A 14,870-nucleotide genomic window follows, 5' to 3' on the forward strand; every position below is an offset into this window, starting at 1 on the left:
CGGTTGAGCGCCATTTCGGGGCCCGGGAAACAAGCACTGACTGGTGAGACCGCATCATTATGCAGCTATGGGATGACGAGCAGCGGCTGCAGAACTTTTGAATGTGTAAGTCCACTTTCCAGAAACTGTGTGAAGAGCTTTCCCCAGCCCTGAAGTGCATACTAAAATGAGAGCTGCTCTAACAGTGGAGAAGCAAGTGGCGATAGCTCTGTGGAAGCTTGCAATGCCAGACTGCTCTGGTCAGTGGGGCATCAATTTGGAGTGGGTAAATCTACCATGGGATCTGTTGTGATCCAAGTTTGCAGGGCCATAAACAGACTTCTGCTAAGAAGGGTAGAGACTCTGGGCAAAATGCAGGACACAGTGGATGGTTTTGCCGTGATGGGGTTCCCTAATTGTGGTGGGGCGATAGATGGAATGCTATCCCTCTATTGGCACCAGACCACCTTGCCAAAGAGTACATAAACCTAAAGCGTTTGTGGATCACAGGGGCCATTTCACTGACATCAGTGTGGGATAGTCGGGAAAGGTGGATGACGCCCATCTTTAGGAACACAGGTCTGTTCAGAAAGCTGCAAGCAGGGATTTTCTTTCCAGACTGCAAAATAACTATTGGTGATGTTGAAATGGTAATCATGATCCTGGGAGACCCAGCCTACCCCTTGCTCCCATGGCTCATGAAGCCATACACAGGCAGCCTGGACAGCAGTAAGGACCTGTTCAACCACAGGCTGAACAAGTGCAGAATGGTGGTGGAATGTGCCTTTGGACATTTAAAAGGTCGCTGGCGTTGTTTGTGTACTAGGTTAGACCTCAGTAAAAGCAATATCCCCATTGTTATTGTTGCCTACTGTGTGCTCCATAATATCTGTGAAACAAAGGGAGAAAAGTTTCCGCTGGGGTGGGGGTTTGATGCAGATTCCCTGGCAGCCAATTTTGAGTAGCCAGACACCAGGGCAATAAGAAGAGCACATTGAGGGGCTCTGCGTCTCCGTGAGGCTTTGAAAACCAATTTCAGCATTGAGTCAGAGTAATGTGACACTTATATGTGTTGTTCCTTACCAAACTGTCCCCTCCTCCATTTCATTTTCTCCCCTGTAAACTCCACCCCCACCAGCCACAATGTGTTGAATGAATAAAGAGCCTTTTCTCCTCAATCTGTTAAGTTTCATTATGTACACAAACACACAGAGACAGTAAAGAAAAGTAAGATAACGTGAGGCACTGCTGCATGTCTCTGGGGTAGCCCTTCTCCCCTGTGCAATCTTGGCATAAATATCAGCATTTCTTCTGCTGGATCAGAGCTCTGCATGCACAGACTCTTCTCCCCACAAAGCAATGAGATCCACCACCTCCTGTGTACTCCATGCTGGAGCGCGTTTGTGGCCTTAAGTCCCCATGATCAGCTGTGCTGGCGAGCTCTTCACTCTGATCAAACAGGAAATGAAAATTCAAAAGTTCCCAGGGCTGTTCTCCGTGTACCTGGCTGATGTGCAGTGGAGTTGAAATTATTCTCCAGAGCGGTTACAGCGGAGCACTGTGGGACACTTCCTGGAAACCAATTCATTCGAATTACACAACAGTGTCTACACTATCCCCATGTCGACCTGTGGATGTTGAATCAAGCGCTACGCCTCTCGCGGAAGTGGAGTACAGAAGTTGACTTTACAGGCCACTTAGGTCAACGGAAGGGACTCAGTAGTGTAGACATATACATGATTAGATCGATTTAACGTGGCTTATGTCGACCTACGTTTCTAGTGTAGACCAGGCCTAAGTCTGGTTTCATGTCGACTGGTTCCTCTTTCTGTTTATTCATTTGAACACTAAGGGTTGAACACTTGACTTGGGGTGAAGTCCCCGAGAGGAGGAGAACTTAATACTGGATTTCTGTGCATGCCTGGAATGGATTCTTGATGCAGCTGCTGAATTACCAATAATTGTGATATCTCATCCTTCTCTATCATCTTTCTCTCTGAATGCTACCATCTCCCTAGCCTGCCATTCTGATCCCCTCGCAACCTCCCAGCATAAATCCCTCCAGTGGTTTCCAATCTACTTCTGCATCAAGTTCACACTCCTCCACACTCATGTTCAAGGTTCATCTCCGCTCTATATCTCTCCCCTTCTCTCATGCCATTTCCCATTCCCACTGCACACTCTACTCCTTGCACCTTGAATATCCTCCCTGCACTTAAAAACTAGCTTCTTCCAGCCAGTCTTTCAGTGCCAGCTGTCCTTTCCTGTTCCCTTGCCAGCTCCCTAAAATATCAAACACGATTATGTTAAAAAGTACACATAAAAATAAAATAAAACCTCCTGGACCCAGCAAGCATGCATAGCCTAAGCAATCTAGATGAAATGACCTGATGCTGCATTCCTCTCTTAGTCTGTATGTTGTCTTCTGTGGATTATTAACTCCTCAGGCAAGGACTGTGTTTAATATATCTATAAAGTGCCATGTATACCTACTCCTGTGTACCTATTCTCAAAAGATCCCAAAGTCACTTAGAAAGTAACATACAACGGGCAATATGAACAGGGCTCACTTGCTCACCAGTGAAATGCAGACACTGCTGGGGTGGAACGTGGCGACTGTGTCATAGTATTCTACAATATCACAACAGTTTAGGACAGAGAGTAGAGAATCTAATATCAAACTAAAACTGGACAGGGGATCCAGAGAGGAAGAATTATATTATTCAAAGCTGGTATTAGGCCAAGTCACCCAGCATAGTACATTCCTAGTCTTGTGGGAAAAGTAGCATGGGAACTTTAGTGACCCCAGGTGATTAATATATCTTATCTAAAAGATGATACCTCCAGCAGCACAGCACCTCCATCACCACACTTGGGCATTGGTTAGATACTTAGAGGGAAGAGTGCCACCTTCTGAATCAGAAGCACTGCTTCCTGCTGCACTGTGAGTTTTTCCTTGGAGGATTCCACTCCTGTTCAAATACTGACCTAGCTAGATCCTGCATAGCTTGTGAGATCTCAGAGGCTCACCCCACAGGGATTATGACAAGTATAAGTGCATGGAACGAGACTAAATTGATGATGGTGGAAAGAGAAGCAGGAATTTATTTTGCTTCATTCACTGTAGTTGATGGACTATGCATTGAAACTGACACCATAGCTCCTAAGATGTACCTAACCCATGATTGATATGGCCACTTACAAGTTCCTGCTTCTCTCCTTTTTAATGGACTTATTTATTCCAGGATTAATTTGATTGATTGGAAAAGGGATCTTGTGTCACACGAGGGGAAAACATATTGAACAGTTCTTGGTTTGAATCCAGAGTCTTGGGAAGAGACAACATGTGCAAACCTCTGACGCACAAACCCCGCTGTCTGCAGTGAAGGATGGTCACCTGGAATGGTGGGCAGGAGGAATTAAAAGGAGAGGCTTTCTCTTTGGGACTGTGTTCAGAGCCCCGCAACAGGTCATAAATTCAAATGACCCCTCTTAAAGGGGGAGCAGTTTCCTTTCCCCTTTCTGAAAACTTCCTTGAATTTATGTGAAGTACAAAACTTGCTGTGGGCCAGTGAGTTTTTTGTTTGTTTGCATTTGTGCATGAAGCGCCATAGAATATTCTAACTGATATTCTTGCAGGAACAGGCCTGACTTGGGTATGTCTGATTCCAGAAGCGCACTTTCTCCAGACAGATATGATGGAAGATTCATTTTTACATGCACAGCGGAGAGGGAGCCAACCCCTTTTCCCTTGCATGGGTGGGCGTTTGGCTGCAGACGGGTGGCCTTCCAACAAACCTAATTACTTCTGGGTTTGCATGAAATTGATTTCCATGCAAGAATACTGAGCTGCTGTGTGTGTGTGTGTCTCTAATGCTTTTCTCTCTTCTCTCTCTTTCTCTTTCCACATCTCCCTTCTGCTTCCCCTGAAAACGTCTTGACAGATGTCAATCATATTCCAGGTGAGTGTTATGTTCACTGAGCTGGAAGATTATTCTTGGGGGGTGGGTGGGGTAGGGAATGAGAGTGGGTAGAAATCTCACCATGCTGGCTATGAGTGTTCAGAGCGAATGTTGTGCTGGGCACTGTGGGGGTTGGATTACAAGGTCTTTGTATAGAGGTTCTCTATCTAGAGGTTCCCTTGCAAAATTTCTCTTTTGGCACAAAACTAAATAGACCAGTTATAGGGATGCTGTCAAGATAAAAATCAGGTTTTGTAAAAAATTGTTCTCCGTGTTGCTATTAACCTGAGAGTGATTATTGCATTTAAATAGCTGAAACATACGTTTCATCATTTTATAGTTCAGTTTTTTTTGAATTGTCACTCAGCATGGGATGGTGAAACTTGCTTAGTCAGTTTCACTTTCCAGTTATAGTCTGTTCCATTTTCTGGCTCCAGTGCCAAAAGTTGCCGTGTTTGGGTCTCCACCAACACAAATACAGAGGGGGTTTTGTTGGTTTTTTTGCTTAGTAAAATATTTTTTTGCTTAGTGAAAATATTTCCTGTCGCACTGGGGTTTGTAAACTCTTCATTTGGGGTCTTGACAGTTTCCTTTCTATAGCATGTGAATAAATCAGATATGAGAGAGAAAATGCAATCAAACTGGAGAGTTTATTTTCAGGATCTACCACCATGGAATTGTTCTTTCATAGAGAACTCCAGCAGCTAGTCCCCATACCACTCTCATCACTGAGGGGGGATGAATCCCTCATCTTCAGCTGGGAAAGCCTTTAACTGAGAGTGCTCGCTCCATGGTCCCCATTCTGCTGCCATTGAAACCAATGGGCCTGATTCTAACCTCACCTCCAGGAAGCTCCACTGGGCGCCTGATTTAGACTCCGAATGAAGGCTCAGTGGGAGTTTGGCCTTCGGCTTGAATGGGAGCAGGACTATGGGTTACTTTAAGTGGGTCGATCCTTCCCTTCTAAGCCATATGCATAACTTGCCAACTCATGGTGTAACCCACACACCTCCTGGGTATGGTGTTCTGCCCATCTAGTTGCACCGAGACCACTTAGAGAGATTAATGAGTCTGCTCTACAGCCTTAGCTAACAGCCATATGGCTTTTAGCTCATGCAGTAGAGGCTCATGCATTTAGCTCTAGAGGTCGTAGGTTTGATCCCGCCTGCCAATGATCGGGGTCTGTCGGCATTACAGTGGCACCAGAATTGAACCTGAAAATACTTCTGCATTCCATTTGTTGCTTTTCTACCATTGAACAATCAGATTTTTCAGCCCTGTTAGTTTCATCCATAGAATCTGTGTGGACAAATGGTCTGGGTAAATCTCACTCCCCCAGCCCTTCTCAGCCCCTTAGTTGGGGCCCCTTACTCATTATAGTTACTTTGTATTCTGTGCATGAATATCCAAGGAGGGGGTGTCACTGCATACCCAAAGTGCAGATAATAGGGAAGAAAGAGGCCAGATGGCAAAAAATGGCCCCTTGAGATGCTGCAGAAAGAGAGACTCCACCACCAGGACTCCTGCAAACAAGGACCACTGGCTTTATCAGCCCCAGTCTGGGGAGTCAAGGAGCTTTTCCCTCTCAGCAGGTCAGATACTTGTCTCTGTTGCATGGAGAGGGAAGGCAATGCCAGTGGCTAGAGGTGTGTCCGAAGATGATGTGGAAGGGTTGTGGGCTAACAGGCCCCTCCACTGTGCACTGGAGCTGCTTCTGTCCCCGTGGCTGGGGTGGAAGGTGGAGTCAGGCTGACAATGGCTCACTGTAGCTTGGCCCCTTCTCGGCCCAGTGGAATGGATGATATTTTGTGCCATAAATGGCTGCTGTCTTGTACATCAAAAATACTCCCTGTGTGGCTTGAATAGGCTGCAGAGGGTATATGAGCAGCCAGATGGGGTGGGCCCAGCCAGTGGTAAACAGGGCAGAGATGAAAACGATGCTATCATTGCTCTGGGTGGCCTGGAGAGGGAGAGCAGATGTACCGAAATCCACAGGTCAGAGTTTTGTTAACCTTGCGGCTCTCCATCTAGTGTGTGAATGGGCTGCACTGCCCTGCCCCCCATTCTCAGATGTTCTCACAAGCGTTTGCACACCTGGACACACAGTGTTTATTTCCCCACACTCCCATGCATTCAGGCTCAGGATTTCTTGCATGCTTTCTCACATTCTTATTGTCATGTTCAGACACTTTTTCATGTGCTACCACACTCATTTTCACATGTTCTCAATTCGATGCTTGCCTGTACCTTATTTTTTGAACTGATACAGGTCTAGTCCAAGAAGGTCCTATATTGCCCCATCCTGTCGCGTCCTTTCTTCTCCCTGCAGACTGCACTTGTGTTCCTGCACAGGACTGGACTATTTTATGTAGAACACAGCCAGGTTTCCTTACCCACAGTAAGAGAGGTTGCAGATCTGCATTTTCTCTGTCCAAGCCTGGGGCTTGCTCACTACCTTGTGTGCTAGCCAATCGTAAGCCAGAGAGTGGAGCCCAGGGCCCCTGCCAAGCAACCATTTTAACTGTTCACCGTTTGCAAGACAAATTGGGGAATTTTATGAGCTAATGTAACTATTTACCCACAGGCAGCAGAAGGGCTGTAAAGGGCCCATTGATTAATTGATTAATTTTACTTGTTGAATAGACTGGCTAGAACTAATTCCCCAGGAAAACAAGCTCCTGTGAACAGCCTGGTGCTGGCTTCAGCAAAGCACATGTTACAAAGGCTTTTCTTAGGCCAAGCCCCTGCCAGGTGCAGGGAAATGGATCTTATTCAAAGCAAATAGTCACTTTACTTTTAGCATGAGCTCTCAGCCTGTGAGGTCTCTTTGCTGTTAAGAGGGGTCCCCTGGGAACTATGGCTAGCAGCTGGCCTGCCCCTCTCCCTTTGAGAACGAGCTTCAGATCCTGCTTGGCTCACTTCACAAATGAAATGAGTTCATCAGGTGTCAATCTACCCCCTAAGTGGGGGCGTTGTCCATTCACACAAGCATCACACAGAAAGCAGTGACATCCAGAGGTTAGAGTGGGACACTGGGAGTCAGGACTCTTGGAGTCTGTGCTCAGCTGGGTCACTTGACAAGCTGTGTGGCCTCGAGGGCAAGTCATTTCCCCTCTTGGTGCTTCAGATTTCCTGTCTGTAAATTCGGGATTACAGATCCTGGCTCACCTTCATAAAGTGCCCAGAGCTCTGTGCATTGATATTTTTATCATTGTTAAGTATCGGTTCACGCCATTGAGACCCAATAAAAGTGGGATGAGGATGCACAGCTGTCGTGTGAGAGTAAAGCTCTCTTCTTTCTCTTCCCCTGTGGTGTTCATTACTTCCCCTGCTCCTCCTGTTCTTTCCCATTGGTCCAGAGGCCTGGGGTGAACAGTAATTTGTTGAGAATAGACCAGTAGAACAGAGGAGGTGCCTCTATCTTGTGAGGTGCCTCTATCTTGCTGCTTATGGGGAGAAGGGGCATTTAAAGGGGTAGGGGTTTGGTGTTCTGATATTAGGGTAATTGGCTCTGATACCCATGAGAGACTGATATCTAAGGGCTTGTCTACACTACCGCATAAGTTGATGTGATTTACATTGCTCAGGGGTGTGAAAAAGCATCTCCTGCCAACATAGCTTCTGCCTCTCGTTGAGGTGGAGTAATTACATTGACAGGAAAGCACTCTCCTGTCGACATAATGCGTCTTCACCAGATGTGCTACATTGGCTCAGTTACATCAGTGCGGCTGCACCGATGTAGTGTGGCAGTGAAGACAAGGCCTAAGTTAGCACTGCACCCACTTGTGTCACCTTCCGCCCCCACCTCTGGGGTGGGAGACCTGCTTGGGCCTCCCCAGGACGGTGATATGGGCCTGATTACTGCACCCGGTGTCAGACCTGCCGAAGGGGATCATTTCTTATGGCTCTGGCTGCTATTAGAATTTGTATTTAAAGAAATAAGTGTGGCCTTGTGGAGATGCCCTAGTTACTCTGGATCCTGAGAAGGATTGTGTCCTCGCCTGCATGCAGGGGGTAACCAACTCTGTTGTAAGCACAGAGGCCCCGAGGGGACAGCCATTTTACTGGCTTTTTGAGGCAGAAAAGTCCAGGCCATTTGATCTTGTTCCTTGTCAAGCCTTCATTCCTTTACCTCCTTTTCTTATCTTCATCTGTCCCCAGGGCTTCATTCATTCTCAAATGCTCCCACTTGCACGCCCTTCACTATGTATGCAGTCCCTTTTGCACACTCATACACACTTATTCTCATGCTCTCACAAACACTTGCATAGGCATAAGCCTCTTATCTGAATGATTCTGCCAGTAACGTGCTGTCTCCAATATCGATTAAACGGGGAACAACTAATTCTGCCAAAAAGGAGAGGATGGTTTATAACGTGAGTGCTGCCTCTACTGCCCCCTTTCTTTGTCTCCTATCCCCTTGCCTTCTCCCTCAGGATGGCACCCTTTCAAGGTGCCACTCAACTTGACTCTGCCTCTCAACTTGCTGCCCCTGACAGCCACAAAGTCTAGTCCCGGCACTGGGACAGAGGAGAGGAATCGCACAGCTGTTGTGTGTAATTGGATTGGAAGTGGGCCTCAGGCTACAATAACCATGTTCAGCTCCTGGCTGGCTGTACTGCTGGGCCCTGTAAGGAGCTTCTTAGCTGCTAGGCATACCACTGATGAATCCAACAAGAAAGGCTGTTCCCCAGCCTGGGCTGTAGCTCTGCCTGGCTACGAAAAATGGGCACCATGTGTGCCAGAGGCCAAGAGCTCAGCTCATCATCTGTGCAGGGCTGGCCTGTCCAGCAGAAAGCCAGGCCTGAGAGGAATATTTTATACTTCACCACATCTCCTTCCAGATGGGAGGCAGGGGCTGAGGGAGAGGGATTCTCCCCCATCACCATCCCATTCCTCTGCCTTGTTCAGCGTGCTGGGTCTGGGATAAGTGTGCTTACCAGGCATCTTTTCTTTTGGGGAAGTCCCAAAGTCCTGTGTGGGCTGTCTTGCTGTTTAGGTCTGAAGAGTTCCCAAATCACAAGGGGTGTGTGGGGGGGAGGAGGGGGGAGGGAGGGAGACTAGTTCAGAAGGTAGGGAAACTTGTTGCTACTTCTCCCTAAAAGGAAAGGGTTGCAGAGGGAACTGGGGTGGGAGGATGAGGCAGGGAGTTGGTCCCCTCAGAAGCGTGTGCAAGGTGTTTGGGAAAGGAAAGGTAGGGAAATGGACCCCTCGCTCACTGGAGCACACTTTTCCTGCAGGAGCTGCAACTCTGTTATTAGGGTCCCTGGTTTATGTGAGCTCTACTTAGAGCTCAGTAACAGCTACTGAAACATCCTGGAGCAGAGGGGCTTCCGAAAACAACACCCCTGCCTCATGCACACATTACCATTGCCCCTTGTCGGTTGAATGGGCCATAGAAAGTGAAGTCCTGTCTCCCTCCTGGGGAGCGTGGGGTGGGGGTGGGCTTGATGGACACTTGCCGTGCTGCTGCCTATGCTGTATTTCTCTTTATATATATATATATATATAGTGCTTCTGACTGACTCTGGGGCTGTCAGTCTGGCACTGGCATTAAAAGGTAAAAATTGAGGCCCCTGGCCTTAATGCAGCAATTCCCCTAGATCCCTGTTAACGGTCTCTTTGTTCCAGCCAATATAAAGGAATCAACTTCCCCCTTCCCCACCCCCCCTTAACCCCGGCCCCACAGCACTGGCCCAGTAAAACAGGACAAGCTATAATTAACTAGAACAAAAGGACTCCATCTTCTTTTGCTGCATCAATCAGTTGTCACTTTACTCTGGGTTTTGTACCCTTCCCCCACCTCTTTATGTTTAGTGGCTTTAATTCCCCCTGTCTTGAGTGTTAAGAACCCAAGTGTAATTTAAAAAAAAAAATCTATAGTGCCAAGGTTTTCCGTGTAACCCCCTTGCAAAGTGCCCCTAATAAGTCTTCAAACACGAGGGCCATTGTTTAATTACATTGCTCTTTCATGTAATTGCACTGTGAAGCTACTTTAAAGAATGTCCTTATGGCTTCATAAGAATCCAGTGTCGGCCCTTGGCACTTTGTGCAATTAGCACCACTTAATTTCTCGACTTTGATATGGAAAGCGGAACAGTGCACTCATTTAAAAAAAAACATTTTAATTCATAAAAATGTTACTTTGAGATCTAGCCAGATAAAAATAACCTTTTAAATCGTAACTGACTCTGTAACTGGTTTTAACCCCCATCCCCATTCCCATCCCAAACAGGAACCAATAGTAAAGACAGGCACCGATCATGGCTAAGATAACAGCAGCTCAGTTTAGGCCCATCTGTCCTAGACCACAGTGACATTGTTGCAATATCAAACGCTGCTCCAAGCAGGTGGACTAGTGTCAACTTCAGGCTCCCTGATATAAGGTGACTCTCAAAAGGCTTGGACTCACTGTGTGCTTCAAAAGCTTAACTCACTGCTCTAGATCATCAGTACAGAAAGCTGATGTGAGCTTTCCTAAGAAGCATTGCGATTCTCACTGTCACTCGCATCTTGACTTCATAAGTGGAGAACCACTAACTCCCTGGGTTTAGGAATAAGCTTCCTCTATGGGCAGGTTATTCCATAACTCTCCATTAACTGATTTCTTGCACCTTTCTCTGTACCATTTGCTACCAGCCATTGTGGGAGGCAAGATACTGGATTCCTGGTCTCAACTGGTATGGAAATTCTTGGAGCCAAGCTTGAAGAAGTTACATTTTTTTGTAGCTCATTCTCCATTCAAAAGTAATCCTAAGCAAGTCTCTGAAATACATTTTCCCTTTTATGCCAGTCTCAGTTTGGATCTCATATAAGTTCAGTCAGCCGAGGAGATATTAACAAGCGCTAACCTAGTGCTGAGACATTGTCAATGCTCAACAAATATTTCATCATAATAATGACTGGATCTGTGAAAGCTTGGCCACTGTGGTTCACATGGGTTTGTGCGAACCTTTTCCCAGTTTTATCTTGCCTGGCTTTGCAGCCTTCAGGGTTTGAACTGAATTTCTGGTTGAACAAACCAGAGACTGAAAGTGAAACTTGGCTGAAATAGTGCAAGTTTGACCTCATTTTGGGCGGAAGCCAGTAAAACCTCAGAATTTCATTTAGGGCTTTCCATGCATGGAACTCCCATTGGCATCAATGTTAGTTGTGTGCATGGAGGGCTTGCAGGAGCATGGCCTGATGGTTTCATTTGCTACCATAACTCAGTCTTTGTCTCCTGAAAGATTCTCTAGCTTTTGAGTTTGGTGCTTAGATACCACAAAGATGGTTGCTTTCTAAATAGATACATAGCTAGAGCTGTGGTAAAACCTGGCCTGACTTTCAGGCTTGCAAGTTTCTCACAGCTCTTATATGAACTTTCTGGCGGTATGCCTGTCCATTTTAGACCACAGTTTAGCTCTGTCCCACATGACCTTGGGGTGACCTTGCTCTTTACGTCTTATAAATTGATGTAACAAATGCAGCAACTTGAAACTGAGGTTACCAAAAACGTTAAATCTGAAAGGACCTCAACAGCATTTCAAGTTTCCGCCTCTGTTGTTTTTAGTGTCACTAATTTGTAGTCTCTACGGCACATGTAAAAAGGTTGGTGTCACAGATTAGGGCTCTGCAGGTTGAAGGTTCTGGGAGTTGTTGGTAGGTTGGAGGCAGATTGAGATCTCTCATTTACTTTGTACTCTCCCAACTTTGATGACATGGGATTCAGTTTTTCAGATGAGGGAAGCAGTTATTCATTATTAATATCTGATCTCGTGTTTGGGTTGGGAAAGTTTTGGCCTTCTGTTTGTAACATAAGGGTCTATGCAAGGATTTCAGATGGGCAAATCAGTTGGGATAAAATAACCTTTCCCATACAGCTTCAAACCAAACTTTTTCCCTTCTGGTTCAAAAATAGTAGCAACTCTTTATTGGCCTGTTACTTTTTACATTGCTCTCTGGGCTTCCTGTGCCCAACTGGGACTGGAACATAAGGACAAAAATATTATGTGAGAGGCTGATCTTGTATTTTGGATCTGAGCAGAATCAGGAAGGGCTGAAAATCTTCCTAGGGAACCTTTCTGATGATAATTCCAAAGAGGGCAATACCTCCACCAAAAGTTTGGAAGGAACTCCCCAACGAACTATGTCCCTCACCCCCAGATGGCCAACAGTTTGTGCTCTGCATGTCAGGTGCATCGATCAGCATCCCAGCTGCTGCCTTCCTCTCCCTTCTCTGACATGAATTGATGGGCTGAGGACCAGGTCCTGTCTCCACCCTGGGTCCTGTGGTAGATAGCCATTAGCTGTGTGTCATGCCACCTGTTGTTCACTGATTCACCATTGCTTCAAGGCCTCTTCAAATCATAATTCCTAAGGATCTTGATCTACTCCTGGGTTGGACAATATTTTGGGCACTTATCTGAGCTGACAAGAGATTTGCCCTTCCAAAGTAATGGTGCCAGTGACCATACATGTATCCACAAACCCAACACTACCGCCTTAACTGCATAAAATTATATAAGTCAATTGTCTTTTAATTTAAAAACAGAAATATGTTCCATCAAAACAAATCTGCTATGTATATTTATAGTAAAAAAAAAATTAAACAATTGTTTGCTAAACCTATATTGTGTTTCTGATTATTTTTCTAAATCCACAGTAATCTCCCAAGAACATTCAGATATTTGCATTCTTTAGACTTTACAGTTATTAATCCCCTTATCTGGCTTGGAGTTCTCTTTGGGTGAACATTTTCTCTGGATGATCTGGATTTTAGATTCCTGCATCACGGCAAGGGACAAATTTATGAAAGAGATATAAATAAATACAAACTTAACATGCTGCTTGTTGAAAAATCTTTCATTCTAATAGATTCATCCGACATCTTGGTCCCACTGAAATAATGAACCATTAGTAGCGTTGTTTGACTTCCATAATGAAGGGAGCTAAAAAGGTGTGTGCGTGCATGCATGCATGCATTGAGTCTGAAACATCCTCAGTGCAGGGTAGGGTAAGAGATGGGGAGAAGGAGTCAAGGTAAGAGATGAATTGGTCAAGAAAGCAAGTGGGGAGGGGTCAGTGATGGTTGAGATGAGCTTGTTGGAGCTGGAATTGGACTGCAGTTTTAGATGTGTTAGTTGTGTGTGGTGCAGAATTGGCTAACTGTAAATGTAAATGGCCACCTAGACTTCTAACTAGCTATGTGCATACACTAGTTACCAGATTTGCAGGTGCAGTTTGCATTTGTGTAGACAAGTTATGCATGCAGTTGTGCACCTCACATGTTTGAAAATTGGGCCCAAAGTGGATTTTAATTGGGTTTTGCAGTAGTGTTGGATGAATACCAGAATAGAGCTCTTGAAGAGGACCCAAGTGCTGCTCACAGGAGGAGAGGAGGCTAAATGAATGTGATCATGTCCCCCCCATCTCCAGCACTGAAGTGTGGCTGTACCTCTTGCTGGTTTATCCCTGAGAAGTGTAGAGAATAACTTCAAGGCAGTCTCCACATTGCCACTTGGAGACAAATCTCCAGTAGTTAAGGGAAAGGAATAGGAAAGGATTGGTACTGAAAATAGGGTAAGAGATTCCTTTTTCTAGCCCCTGTGAGATCTGTCTCTGAAGCTGGTCTGCTGGGCTTTAATTAATTGTTTGACAGGTGACTATTAACTCTTTAAAATTATGTGCTGACGCTGCCACATTCATGAATGAGTCCAACTGTGTGTGTACACGCAGTTAGCACAAATGGCTAATCAACAGCTAGCATGGTAGTATATTGGGCTTGCTTCTGCTAACCACCACAACACTGACTCTTAATGTCCAGTTGTAGAGGCTGTCCTTGGTTTCGATCTTCAAGGTTTGTGAGTGACCCCTTGTAGATTTACAGGTGAGCTTCACCACAGGCCAAGGTTCTTCCAGTTCAGTTAACCACAGTTGTATGTGGTATCTTCTGAATCACTAGTCCCATGGACAGTTCTGCAACTGGCATCGGACTTTCTCTAGCTGTGACACAAGCTTTCCTGCCTGACATGGGAAGCTATGGAATAGATGTGTGTGCATAGTGTGATACTCATACTTAGTTCATCTCAAGTATGTGATCTCCAATACCAGGAGGTATTGGACTGCATAAGTGATTGATCTGTATCTATCGATCAACATGCGTGTGTATGTATATTTGTCTTTCTGCTTTTCTCTTGTGTTCTTTCTTTCTCACTTCCTCTCTCTCTTTCTCAAAGGCCTCTCACACCTGATGATGAGTGAACAAGGTAAGTTCTTTGTCTTTCCCTTCCTTGCTAGTCAATGGTTACTGATGATGATGATCTATGCTTCTTTCTGGACTGGGCTTGGCTTGCAGAAGGCAACCTGGTCCATGGCAGAGGATGGATTTGTTAATCAAGCCACTTGCACTTTACCCCCTTTGTGTTCCCATCACCCATGGCTGTTTGCCAACCTGGGCGGCATTACCAGTGCCCAGGGCAGAGATTCTTGGGGGACTGTAGTAAACCATGATGCTTGTAATGGGATAGAAACAAATGAAAATAAATTTAAAGGGAGGAAAGGAGAAATGTGCCTCCCTTCCATGCACCATCACAACCCTTTTCTCTTCTCCTTCCTTACTTTTGATGCTTGCTGTAATAACTCTCAGCCCTGCTTGGTAAATGCAGCCCTCAGTGTTTGCTTTTTTTTTTCTTCTCCAGAGCAAAATTCTTGCAAAAACATGCTAATTCTAGCTCATTATGCACCCTGTAGAAAATTACATATAATGGTCTGTACATTCTACATCTGCAGCTTAAAATATTCAAATATGCAAGGAACAAAATGCACTGGAAAATGAAATGGGCTAACCCCAGTGAGGGCTACTAATAAGATTTAGGCCTAAATCAGAGTCCATATTTAAATAGCTCAGCCTGGAGTTTGTTACACATTTTTTACTTGTCTATTGGTTGT

The 14,870-nt window shown here is 45.4% G+C and overlaps 1 protein-coding gene across 28 annotated transcripts in view; it reads left to right on the forward strand.

Annotated features, from left to right (window-relative positions):
* NRXN3 (neurexin 3) overlaps positions 1–14,870 on the forward strand; it is a 1,417,823-nt gene that overhangs the window by 97,557 nt on the left and 1,305,396 nt on the right. For all 28 annotated transcript variants that reach the window (XM_065593434.1, XM_065593444.1, XM_065593437.1 and 25 more), the window contains exons 3-4: positions 3,924–3,941; positions 14,159–14,188. In XM_065593434.1, the coding sequence (XP_065449506.1) occupies positions 3,924–3,941; positions 14,159–14,188 (48 nt within the window). The remainder of the gene's footprint in view (positions 1–3,923; positions 3,942–14,158; positions 14,189–14,870) is intronic.

Source organism: Chrysemys picta, chromosome 4, assembly GCF_011386835.1.
Source record: "Chrysemys picta bellii isolate R12L10 chromosome 4, ASM1138683v2, whole genome shotgun sequence".
Taxonomy (NCBI): domain Eukaryota; kingdom Metazoa; phylum Chordata; order Testudines; family Emydidae; genus Chrysemys; species Chrysemys picta.